At 48.2% G+C, this 12,295-nt stretch overlaps 1 protein-coding gene across 2 annotated transcripts; it reads right to left on the bottom strand.

Moving 5' to 3' along the window:
- Positions 1-732: 732 nt before the first annotated feature.
- On the bottom strand, positions 733-10,076 carry LOC119712916 (putative P2Y purinoceptor 10). 2 transcript variants are annotated; one of them, XM_038164782.1, is made up of 2 exons: positions 8,883-10,076; positions 733-3,741 (listed from the first exon to the last, which is right to left on the bottom strand). In XM_038164782.1, exon 2 carries the CDS (start codon positions 3,737-3,739, stop codon positions 2,717-2,719), a length of 1,023 nt encoding a protein of 340 aa, XP_038020710.1. In that variant the 5' UTR covers positions 3,740-3,741; positions 8,883-10,076; the 3' UTR covers positions 733-2,716. The 2 variants fall into 2 exon arrangements, with proteins under 2 accessions (XP_038020710.1, XP_038020711.1); XM_038164783.1 differs by lacking the exon at positions 8,883-10,076 and adding an exon at positions 7,982-8,833.
- Positions 10,077-12,295: the final 2,219 nt, after the last annotated feature.

The following is a 12,295-nucleotide window of genomic DNA, read 5'->3' on the forward strand; positions in this document are numbered from 1 at the left end:
GGGTTTTTGGAGGCCAAATGGATCATCTTGGACTTTCAGAAAGCTGCAAGTTTTCCCTGATCTCTGCTCTGAGCTGTTGCTCTCTAGGCTGGCCCACCCTGACTTTCCCTGGTGGTTTAAACCCATCTGGCAGCTGAACCCCACAGGGGTGGTTTAGCTCTCCCCCAGCCAAAACCAGGGCACTTTCCCCCACACCAGAAGAGACTTTCAGTCAGAGTTATCTGATGCCCTGCACACTGCAGGCTTGAAAGTGGTGAGTGTGTGACTTTTCCTCACAGGCTGGGGCTGCAGTATGGAAAAGGAGCATTTTGGGCATCCTAAGGGAGTTCAGAGGGTGAGTGAGGCAGGAAAATGTGGGGAGCTCAGGTGCTTGGGGATGCCATCATGGAGATGGAGAATGTTATCTCTGATGGAGACACCAAATCCTTGCTAAGGTTATGGGCAGGAGAGCCACTGTCACTGCTGGACACGCAGCAGCTGGAGCAGGTATTCCCATGCCTTGTCCATCTCCCACTACCTAGGACACCTTCCCATCCTCAAAATACTTCTAAATCTAATAGAAGCATGGTAGATTCAGAAATTAAATAAATAACCACTATGCAGAGTGAAAACAAGCAACAAATCTGTTTAAGAATAATAAAAGTTGTGCTCCTTTGCTTGAACCCTGATCCCATGAGGAGCTGATCCCACGCAGTTTTTCAGGTACCAGTGATAACTACAAAACTCAGCTGATTTTTGCAAAACAGTCTTTATTTTTTTTTTTTTTTTTTTGAGCATCAGTTCTTGGGAAGTAAAACCCACAGAAGGAGCTACAGAGTTCCAGTAAGTGCCCTCAGTTTGTTTTCACAAGCTGATCAAGGGAGAAGGGTGCGAAAGTGAAGGGACAGGAAACAGCTCCCAGTCACGTGGAGGCTGAGCAAGGTCTATAAAAATCCTCCAAACAAGCACTGAAACTGAACTCTCCTTCTCTGACAACTTTATACAGAGCGTAGCTTATGAGAGACTGCTGAATGGCAATAATTGAATTGTGTGAGGTCAACTCTGCCCGTGAGCATCCACCCCTTTGGAAGGGGACTCCTTGCAGTGTGTAAACATTTATTGTGTCAGTGACGTCAGAGAGAACATTTCCATCGACCCCAGTGCATCCTACTCAGCCCAAAATCATCTTCTCACACCTGGGAGGAGAACTGTGACAGCTTATTGTGTTTAATCAGTGCCGTTGCCTTTTAGAGGGAAATGGTTGTTTAAACCCCGATGTTTGGCTTTCCTCCCCCCTACCTTTCTTTTTTTTTTTTTTTTAATTTATTTTGTAAAACAGAGAAGCGGGAAAACACAATATACATAAAATATTTGGCTGAGTTACATTTTGCCTCAGTGGAATTGAATGGTTGGAGTTAAAATACGCACAGCAAGTGTTTCTGGTATTCCTTCTGCTTTTGTAGCACTGTTGCAAGACTGTACAAATTGTTCACATTCCTTTGAAAATATACTGATTTCCAAAGGCAATAAATTGGTGACTTTTTGTTCAGCCAAATCCATCCCCAGGTATCACAAGATACCCTTGAAGATAGAGAGTGGGGGGACTTGGCTGAAGAGCTGTAACTAATTAAAAATAAGGGATAAATTAATCCTTCCTTGTCGCTGCTTTGCATAGCTACTAAAATGTAAACATTAGGATCATGGCAGGACCTGGTGGAAAAAAAAATCACAATAGTTTATGAACTTAACTTCTGGTCTGTCTGTGAAACTGTGAAATCACCTTGGCAAGGACTCCTCTCTCTTTTAAAAAAGATGCATCAACTGAACAGGTTGAGCTGAGCTTTTTTGGGGCGGATTCATCTCAGGGATCTCTGGACCACACAGAGAAGGGAGTGAGAACCTGAGTGGTACCACCAGCACCATCAAACCCACCTGCACTGACCCCAGGACCACCATGGTCCTGTCCCAAGGGGTCCAAAGGCAAAAGCCACCTGCCCATGTCCACCTTGCCGGGTTGGAGGGGAACAAAGTCACCTGGAGCAAGGGAAGGTTCCACGCTCTGGATGTTGGAGGACAATTTGTCTTGCAGAGGGGCTTGGACCAGCTGCAGGTGCAAGTTCTGGGATGTGTCAGCAATTAGGGAGCAGAGCTGGGTGAAAAAGGAAAGGAGGAGCAGAGCAGAGGGTGAGTGTGGAAAGGGGGAGCAGAGGTCACTGGTGATCAGTGGGATACACCAAACCCAGGAGCACATGGAAACCACCTTCACCTGTCCACAGCCCCCACTGCACAAACTCAGTGTCCTTTGGTTGCTACTGGCCAGTTTTAGGTTCTTGTGTGGTTTTCCCAGAGAAGATCCTTCAGCAGATGTCAGTGTATGAATGTGGGATTGTCTCTGGCTAGATCACAGAGCCTGCAACTGGGAAAACAGAAGAAAAGCCTGGGACTTTACCACCATTTCCCAGTATAAGTTTTTTCCCTCCCTCCTGTGTATTTTCAGTCCAGTGAGGCCTGGTGGGGGTGGCACAGGGACAGTCACATCAATTGGGTCACTCACCAGATTCCAACACACCAGTCTTAGACAAGGTTTTATCTTCTATACACTGAAAAAATTCCACTACCACAAAACTCCCTTGGACAAACCTGCAGGATCTTCCACAATGGAGTTGGTAATGGAGCATCCCAGACCAGTCTCAGATTTCACATGAAATACCTTCATTTCTTCCAAGAGGCTTTCTTGTCACTCCTTCATCGAAGAGGCGCTCTCTTTGCTCATGAGCCTGCTCCGGATGGCCATGCTGCTGTGCCTGGAAATCTGTTCCTGGAACTCTGAAGTCATGAAGAAGTAGATGATGGGATCCAAGCAGCAGTCGAAGCTGGCGAGGCTCAGGCAGAAGGGCTGGGTGTAGAGCGTGATGGTGCTCAGGAAGCAGTCGGTGATGACGTTCTCCTTCACCAACATGTAGAAGAAGAAGTTGATGTGGTAGGGAGCAAAACACACACAGAACACAACGGCACACATGGAAACCATCCTGAGGGCCTTCCTCCTCTCCCCGCTGTTTTCCTCTGGGATATGGAAGCCCCGGATGGAGTCTCTTGTTTTCCACGTGCAGAATAAGATGATGACCAACGGGCCCACGAAGCCCAGGAGCTCGGCGGCCCCGGTCATCAGCACCGTGCCTACCTTGCTGTCGATGGGCTTCACCTGCAGGTCAGCAAAGCAGCTGGTGGTGTTGGCACCCAGCCCGTGGCTCCTCATGATGGGGAAGGGCACGCAGAGGGCCCCCACCACGAGCCAGACCAGGGCGCTGATGGCCACGTCGTAGCGGCGCTTCCAGCCCTTGGCTCGGAAGGGGTGGTACAGGAAGAAGTAGCGCTGGATGCTGATGCAGGTGAGGAAGCAGATGCTGGCGTACATGTTGAGGTACTTCAGGTAGAAGCAGAACAAGCACAGGACATCCCCAAAGGGCCAGGTGTGGTTGATGTAGTAGTAGATGCGCAGGGGCAGCGAGAGGACGTGGGCCAGGTCGGCCACGGCCAGGTTGATCATGAAGATGACGGCTTTGCTCTTCCTGCTGAGGAACCGGCACAGGACCCACAGGGCAGCGCTGTTGGCCAGGAGCCCCGGGATGAAGATGAGGGTGTAGGTGGTGGCGTAGAGGCTGCTCTTGAAGGTGATGTCCTGATGGGAGCAGCTCTGGTTGCTCTGGGTCATGACTGGGTTGCTGGAAGAGGCTGTGGTGGTGTAGAGTGGGTGGGTCATTCCTGTGGAGACAAAAACGGGATGTGAAGGCAAAGGCACTGCAAGAGTTGTCAGTGCTCACGTCTGCATTTCCCATTTGGCTGTTCAGCACAAAGCAGAGGTTTGGGAATGCTGTCTGCATGAAACATCCTGGAATCGTGTTCAGAGCTGCCCTGTCAGAGATCCCACTGTTCCCTCAGGCGTGGGAGACCATTCCTGGTGTGTCAGTCCCAGGAGCACAAGTGAAGCTGTGCCATACTGATCACAGGGCTGCAGGAGAAGCTGCCCATCCTTTGCCCATCTCCTCGAGGTCTCCAGTGGTTTGGTCTCTAGGAGCAAGGCAAGAATACATGGATGAAAGGTGGGCATATCCCAGCCTCCATCATGGTCATGGTCCAGCGCTCAGAGTGTGGGTGCCAAGCACTGAATCATGGAATGATTTGGGTTGGAAAGGACCTTAAATCCCATCCAGTGCCACCCCTGCCATGGGCAGGGACACCTTCCACTATCGCAGGCTGCTCCAAGCCCCATCCAACCTGGCCGTGAGCACTTCCAGGGATATGTTGGGCTGTGTTGGGCATTATGGGGGGCACAGGCCTCCAAGCCCCTCAGAGGACCTCATGGACCCACTTTTTCTGACATTACGGGCACAAATCACATGCAAAAGGGTAGCAGAGAGTGGACTTGGAAAATGTGACTGTTGTGAACACAGCCAGTGCTCCTGAAGTGTTCTGTTAATGTGTTTAAGCTGATGGAACACACAGAGACCTGGTCACGCCACCAACTTCTATTTCTCATCACCATGGCAGCCTCAGTCTGACTCTTTTTTCCGTCAGATAATTTTACTTTTTAGGTACTGCCAATTTCTGCCTCTCAGCCACCAGCAAAATGCCACGTGTTGAGCTGTTGGGCCACTTTTCTCTTGCCAGCTTTTGTAACCAGGACCAGTGAATTTGGTAAACTCATCCTCAGCAAGGCAACACAGACGGGAGTTGGGGTTTATTGGGGGTTTCCTCTCAGGGTTATAATTCTCATTACAGTGATTCCCTCCCATGTTGAATATAACGGCTGAAGTTGAAAATCAGCTTCATATGGCACTGCAGACACTGATTCACTCCTCTGACTCATTTCCTGCAAGGGGCATTTGCCAGAAAAACTGTCTCTGTAGGTAGAAATTAGTAACTCCTACTCAGTTACTGAAGCTTTTTCCTTCGTGTTACCAAAAGAGTTGAGTTTAGAGCTCTCAGTCACACAGAGCACAAATTGCTGGGTTTTCAGCCTCTTAATCATTGTGGTGCTTACATCTGGCAGCTCATCCAGACTCTGTCCAGGCTGCCATGGAAGGGTTGGGATCCAACCAAAATGCCCAGACATGGCAAGGTCCCACATGGAACATGGGCAGTGAGCAGGGCCTTCTAACTCTGCTCCTGCAGGCTCCCCAGATTCTTGCATTTCTTTCTCAGCTTCTCTCTCACATTCCCACAGCCTTCAAAAAGCAAGGTGTGTGTGTTTATCTCCTGCAGCAGCCTCAGCTCCAGCAGCTCCAGCTGCCCCGGGCATCAGGGAAGTGCTGTCTTTGGGAAGCTCTCTGGCTCGTCCCCTTCCTTCACCAAGATGCTGGATCCCAGGCCCTCAGAGCTGCTTTTGTCCCTCCAGCTCCATCCCAATCCCCTCCCCACACGCAGCTCTGGGACAGGATGCTCTGCTCCGTGTTCCCCATCCCAGGACACCACAGCCTTGTTCCTGCCATGAGGCCAAAACAGGCCCATGAGGAGGGAAGAGACTCGAAACAGACAGAAACACAGAAAAAAGATTCCTCTGGCTCCTGGATTTATCTCCCCTGAGAAGCAGCAATGGAGGCCTCCTGCTCTCCATCTGGGAGCTGCCAGGACAGGGAGTGAGCAGGGACTGGAGCTGAGCAGGGGGTTTTCCTCCCCTCAGAGTGGGGGATGTGGGTTACGTCCCATTTCCTGGGACAGCTGTGAATTTCTGCTGCTCGGGAGGTTTTGTCCCTTTCCAGCTGCTGTCCAGCTGGCCATGGCCTTGTCTCTGGTAAAAGCACACCCACTGCACCTTCTGTCCCTTCAGGTCACCTCTCCCTGTGCCAAGAAACCGTTTTCCAAGTCCTCACATGCCTGGTTTTCCTTGTATATCAAAGCTGGAAGATCTGGCCTGCTGCTCCTCCAGACACAGCTTGTGGGTGACCATTAAAACCACACAGGATTAGGTACAACTGCAAAATGTTACATTTTGAAGACATTTTTATATTTGATTATCTAATTAAATGCTGACCATGTGTGCTTGTTCTTCAGTCCAATGAGTGACAGCAGCCAATTTGCTTATCAAGGTTCTCAAATACAGCTAGGTCTTGTTTAGTCCCTTCCAACCCAGAATATTCTGTGATTCTGTGACTTAGGTCTCATGTGACACTAAGGACAATTGGGGTGAAGGTCTGCTGACTCAAACTGGGCTCTGACCAGAGGTTTTAGGGCCAACTGCTGTGTCCAGGGTGTGTCCCTGGAACATGAGGGTGATGCTGAGGGCACACAGTCCATCCCAGAGCTCAGCCTGGCTTCCTGGTGGGACAAACCCTGCCCGGAGCACAGAGAGCTCCCCCCTCATCCATCACCTTCATCTGCTAATTGTCCACAAGGTGTCAGAGTTCATCCAAATCTCATTTCTTGGCTTCTTTGAGCTATTTTTCTCATGCCCAAGTGCTGAGTGGCAGCAATGGGAGCTCTCATGAGTCCACCTTGCCATCATTTAGGAGGAACCCAAACAAAATATCCAGTGTTGCTGAATAACTGATATTAGGGGAAAAAATTGTTCCCAGGAGTGGGCCTGGTTGATGGTAGCTTTCCTGATGATCTTTAAAGGTCTTTTCCAACCTAAATGATTCTATGATTCAATTTGCAGGTAGAAGAATCCTGAAAAGCTGCACTTTGGTGGAGATCATTGAGCTGTGGTGAACCTTGGAGCCAGGAAGTTATAAAAGCCATCCTGCAGGTGATGTCCCAGCCCCACCAGCCCAGCAGATCTAACTGAGAGACTTGGAACAGGAAGATGGATGCCCTGGAGTCATAAAATCCCTCTCTGCATTGGGGAACTCAGGGTCTGAGCAGGATGACCTGGCTGGCAGTGCACACAATTAATACATTACCACAATTAATATGCATGGGGTGGTGTCTGCTGGCTCATCAGCAGGGCCTTTCTGAAGATTAAGAATTTCATTACAAAACCATAAAAACATAACCAGATTAAGTCTTCTTTTTAATCAAAATGTACCCAGACACACAGAGTCCACCACAAAATTACTGCATTTCTGCCTTTCCTCTCACTTGGGCTCAGACTGAGACTTAATTCCACACCAACCCCTTCCCTTCCCACTTGTGCACAAAAGCAGACACTTGAGATACCACTGAGGGTCCTAAAATGACATCTCCAAAGTCCTTCACTGCATGGTGGGTGTGCAGCAGAGGCTGCAGAAAACTGAAATCTTCAGAAGATTTCGTCAGTGCTCATTTACATCCTGCAGAGAGGTGGCTCCCACTGCAACACTGCTCTCAGAATATGAATTTTTTTTAAAAAACAGTATCAAATAAACACACTGAGATCCAACCACTATTTTTTTTATATTTTTGTGAGATTCTGCCTCCCTGATGCTGTTGCAATAAGGATATAAGAAGAGAGCATATTATTACTGGAAATTAAGCATAGCATCCCTAGGCAAGAGATGTTCATCTGGATAGACTGAGAAGCACAGGGATGTCATTCCAGAGCCCTGGACCTGTCTGAGGTGCCTGTCAGAGCCAGGTTAATTGATTTGATTGGGGCACAAACGTCTCCAGGGTCTGCCCTCAGTGTGCGGCCATGACACCGAAGTGAAACCTCTGAGCTCGGAGTGGAACATTTTACAGTTAAAAGTGCTTTTTTGGGTTCTCTTTCACAGAAAAATAGCAGGTCTGGGCTGTCTGCTGTAGTTTCGTTTTGCAGCACTGGTGGAACTCCTTCCTGCAGCTCCAGCAGAGACAGCAGCAGCCCCCTCAGGGCACTGGCTCCAGGCTGGGCAAGGGCTGTCCCACGGATGCACTTCCCTCGTGGATGGAATTCCCATGGCTGATGGTGCTGGCACCGGGGCCAAAGTCCCTGCACTTTTACTTGGCACCAAAAATATGCCCTTGAAAAGAACCCCACTGTCCCTGCACAGCTCCTGCTCCACCCTGCTGAGAATCCCCTCCTGCAGATCCTGACATCCTGACTCACCTTCTGTGAGATTCCCTCTTGATCCACGTGCAGAAATCCTGGATTCAGGGGCCACCCACTCTAAATCCTGGCTGTGACCACCCTGTTTGCTGGGCTGTTTGCTGGGCTCCCAGCAGAGCTGAGCTGCTGGTGCAAGTGAAAGCAAAGCCAGCAGAAAAGCACCTTCTATAAAGTACAGCTGGAAACCTGCAGACCATGAAGTCAAGTTGAAAGCCTTCAGCCCATGAAGTTAGGTTTAAAACTTTCAGCCCATGAAGTTTAAAACCTTCAGCCCATGAAGTTTAAAACCTTCAGCCTGTGATGTCAAATTTTAATCTTAACTACAGCCTGAATTAGGAATTAAAACCACCTCAAGATTCTCGTTAGCAAAAGCAAGTCCAAGCAATCCTGCTGTTTTTGTCATCTCGTGTCCCCTCACCATTACCAATTTCCTCCTGTTGCTGCTCGCTCACAGAGCCTTAGATGGCACAAAGATGGGCAGCACATGGATTTTATTTGATGGCAACATAAATCCCCGTTGGAAAAAACAGATTTGCATTTTACCCTTATTGTCAAGTGTGACTTTAAAACGAAATATATTCCCAGAGGAATCAGGCAAGGGACAGAAACGATCCCCGTTAATGAGACTGGAGAACAGTTGGAGCACTGCTAATTGCCCACGCCTGACATTTGTTTCTGCAGGCGCAGCAGCCGCTGTTGAACTCCTCCATGTGTTCACCCAGAGCACTGGCACACCAGGAGAGCAGCGGCTGCTGCTGCTGCTGCTGCAGGGCTCCGAGCGCCACAAAACTCCTCCTGGCAAGAGCCACCCCCTAAGGAAAAGCCTGAGGAAAGAAAGGGACGTTTCTGCAGGAAGCAGCAGGGTTCTAGATCCCAAGGAGAGGGTTTAAAGCAGCCTTACCTTGGCAGGCAGAGCCGTGCTCAGCGCAGCCGAGTGCTCAGGAGGAAGTGGAATGTCTCCTGCACCACTGTTTACACCAGCGAGGGGACCTGGGTGACATCATGAGGTGCCACAAAAGGTGCTGCTTTTGTCAGTGCTAGGCTGTGGCTCCAGCCTCCAGCCCTGCTCCCAGCCCTGCTAGCTCAGTCCTGGCCAGGTGTCCCCACAATGACCCCAGAATGGGGTTACGTGCCTTTGTCCCAGGTGTTTTCTGTCCTGTGGCTCTGCTGGGTTGGCTCGGCACCCACTGGGAAGATTACAAGTGGAGTTGGGTGCAGGGCACCCCTTCCTCCTTTCCAATTCTTCCTCCTCTTCAGCTCTTCCTCCCCTCCAACTCTTCCTCCTTTCCAACTGTTCCTCCTCTCCAAGCACAGCTCTGAGCAGACCACGGAAATGCTCCCAAGGTTTCTGCCCGCTCCAGCTTGGCAGCTCAACCCTGCTGTCCCCTCCTGCCCCTGGGGCTGAGGACCTGCTGGGTGCTCTGATCCAGCTCAATCCTCCTGCAGATGAGGTCTGACTTCCCAATGGCTTTTTTTAGCACAGTGTGAACCTTGCCTGACATTTCTCCTGAACTAAATAAGTCCCAGCTCGGTTTACACTCACTGGATCTCCCTGCCAAGGGTGGCACTTCTGACATTGCTTCAAGGAATGGGCACAGATCCAGCCTCACCTCATCCCAGGGGATAAATACGTGGCTGGGGCTACAGCTTTACCCCCTAGGAGGATCTCACTGTTTGGATTTTCAGAAAGCCACCAGGAATCTGCCCTGCTTTGCCTCTCTGGGATCTGGCTCTCAGCACTTGACTGTTGCCAGTTGAACTCTGCTGTGGTCTGAGTGTGAAATCAAACATCACAGCAGCTCCTACCTGATCTGGGGACAATGTTAGTGTTGATGTCTGACAGCTCAGAAACCTCAGAAACCCAAAACTGACATCTTATTTGGGTAATTCCACATGAGCACCCCCTAAAGTGCAGTGCTGTGCTTCCAGACAGTCTCATTTCCATCACTTGTCAAAGGAGGTTGGTAGAAGTTGGGAGCTTGCCAGGTGTTTATGTTAAAATTATTTGTATGGACCTTGTGAAAAGCAATAGTGAGGTTTTGGCCAGTGCTGCAGTGTTTATCAGCACATCCTGTTTAGCTGATTTTTTTTTTTTCCTCAGCAATGGAAACATATTTGTTGGAATTTATCCAATCACAAAATTGTCTTTCATATAAAATCACTGCACTCTGCAGCCTGGCAAGCTGAGAATCAGGAACAGCAGTTCCCTGACTGACCCCACCAGCATCTGTGGAAAACAAACATTCAGAGAATCACAGAATCATGGCATGGTTTGGAAGGGAAAGGAGTTTAAAGCTTATCTTGTTCCACCCCCTACCATGGCAGGGACACATTCCCCTATCCCAGGGGGCTCCAAGCCCTGTCCAGCCTGGCCTTGGGCACTTCCAGGGATCCAGGGGTAGCCACAGCTTCTCTAGGATCCTGTGCCAGGGCCTCCCCACCCTCATTATGAGCTCTTGTGCAGATGCTTTTCTCTGCATGAATCTCCATCTAGGAGAGGTTTGACTGATCTGAGCAAAAGCCACAATCCTTGTGAAAAAAAGGGGAGGGGAAAGATGCAGCTGCTGTTCCTGCCTTTCCCCATGGCCATAAACTGCTCATGAGAGTTTTAGGACCACGTAGGAAATTTTAAAGTGCAACTCATTGCACCTGCAGAATATACTCCTGAATTCTTCTTCCTTAAATAAGTACAGTTGCAGAGGGTCTAAACCCTGTTTACTGGGGTGGTTTATCAGTTATCCTGCAGACAAGGGCTCAGGAAGTGGCTTTTTCTGCTGATAAACCAGAACTGCCTGGAGATTTTGCAGACAGTTACGCTGGGTCCGATGGAATTTCCCTACAGAGCTCTTTGCTCTCATTCTGAGGGTAAAACTTTGGTTTGTGCAGCGTAAAGGCTCTTCCTCCTCTTGGTTATGGCTTCCCAGAAATATTCATTGCCATAATTACCTGGATTACAGGAGAGCTTGGATCCTGCAAGGCCACCTGGACTTTGGTGCCATCATCATGTGACAGATTAATTGGGCAATATCATGGTTTTAACCCAAAAAATTAGCTCCAGCTTTGCCTGTCTGCTGTTCAGAAGCTGGGTTTGATGTACAACAATCCCAAATAGAAGTTTCTATGCCTTTTTCATGCTTCTGTTTCCTTTCCAAGTTTTTCCCCCAAATCCGAAATTAAGTGGCTGCTCTGTGGCTTTTTTTGTGGTTTAGTCCATAGAACTGCAACTGGTTTTTTAGAGGTTTTCCACATCTATAAGGGGAGAAATCAAATAAGGAAAAAACCCTCCCATAAAACAAATTACAACCCTTCAGTGGGAACCAGAGGAAAAGCAGCTGCATTTCTAAATTATTATTGAGATAGGTATGTAATTTATGAAAATGTATTATTTAGTATATAGAAAACATTAATATAGTACATTGTATAGTATTATTAATACAGCAATATTCATAATCGTGCATAATAATTAATTTTTTTTCTAAAATCACAGAAATCCAGGATATTTGGATGGGAAGTAACCTCAAAGTCCATTCAGCTCCACTCCCTTCCATGGACAGGGACACCTTCCACTATCCCAGCTTGCTCCAAGCCCCATTGAACCTGGCCTTGGACACTTTCAAGGATGGGACATCCAATAAATAATAATAATATTGGATGGAGCAGCCAATAAATAACACCAAGATTTAGATTTCATGTCAATTTTTTTTTTGCTGTCATGTCAAGCCTTTGGAGTGTGGAAAAGCAGACATTCAACAAAAGAGCACACCAAGAAATTTATCTAAGTTTGGTCAATTGTTGTACTCTGACAAGGAGAAAATAAATCATTGTATCCTGATTCAGTGATTCTTCCTATGGAGAATACAAAGGATTATTTAAAGGAGAGTGAAATGTATATGTGGAGGTTGAATTACATAATGGTGTTGTTTACTCTGATATATCAGATAACAGAAAGAGGAACAGAGAATGACAAACATTTCAAAATTCTTCCCTTTTATTTCCAATTTTGGGCCTCAAGCTGATAATAAATTTTTTTCTTGCAACAAAAAGGAGCAGGAGGCACATGGAAAAAGTCAGAACAGGCTGTTCTGTGAGAAATCATTTCTAATTACCTGCATTTTCTGGCCCCTGAAACATCATTGCTCATTAGTGCCTCTCTCTCTGCTCTTACAGAGCTTCAATTGCACCACCTCGTTAATGATTTCCTTTGCCCCCAGTACAGACACACACGTTCCTCCTGTCCAAAAGAGAGGCTGATTCTGTTCCAGAGAAATGAATTTTTAATTCAAACCAGCTCTTTTCCTAACAGAGCTGCCCAGT

Source organism: Motacilla alba, chromosome 4A, assembly GCF_015832195.1.
Source record: "Motacilla alba alba isolate MOTALB_02 chromosome 4A, Motacilla_alba_V1.0_pri, whole genome shotgun sequence".
NCBI lineage: Eukaryota > Metazoa > Chordata > Aves > Passeriformes > Motacillidae > Motacilla > Motacilla alba.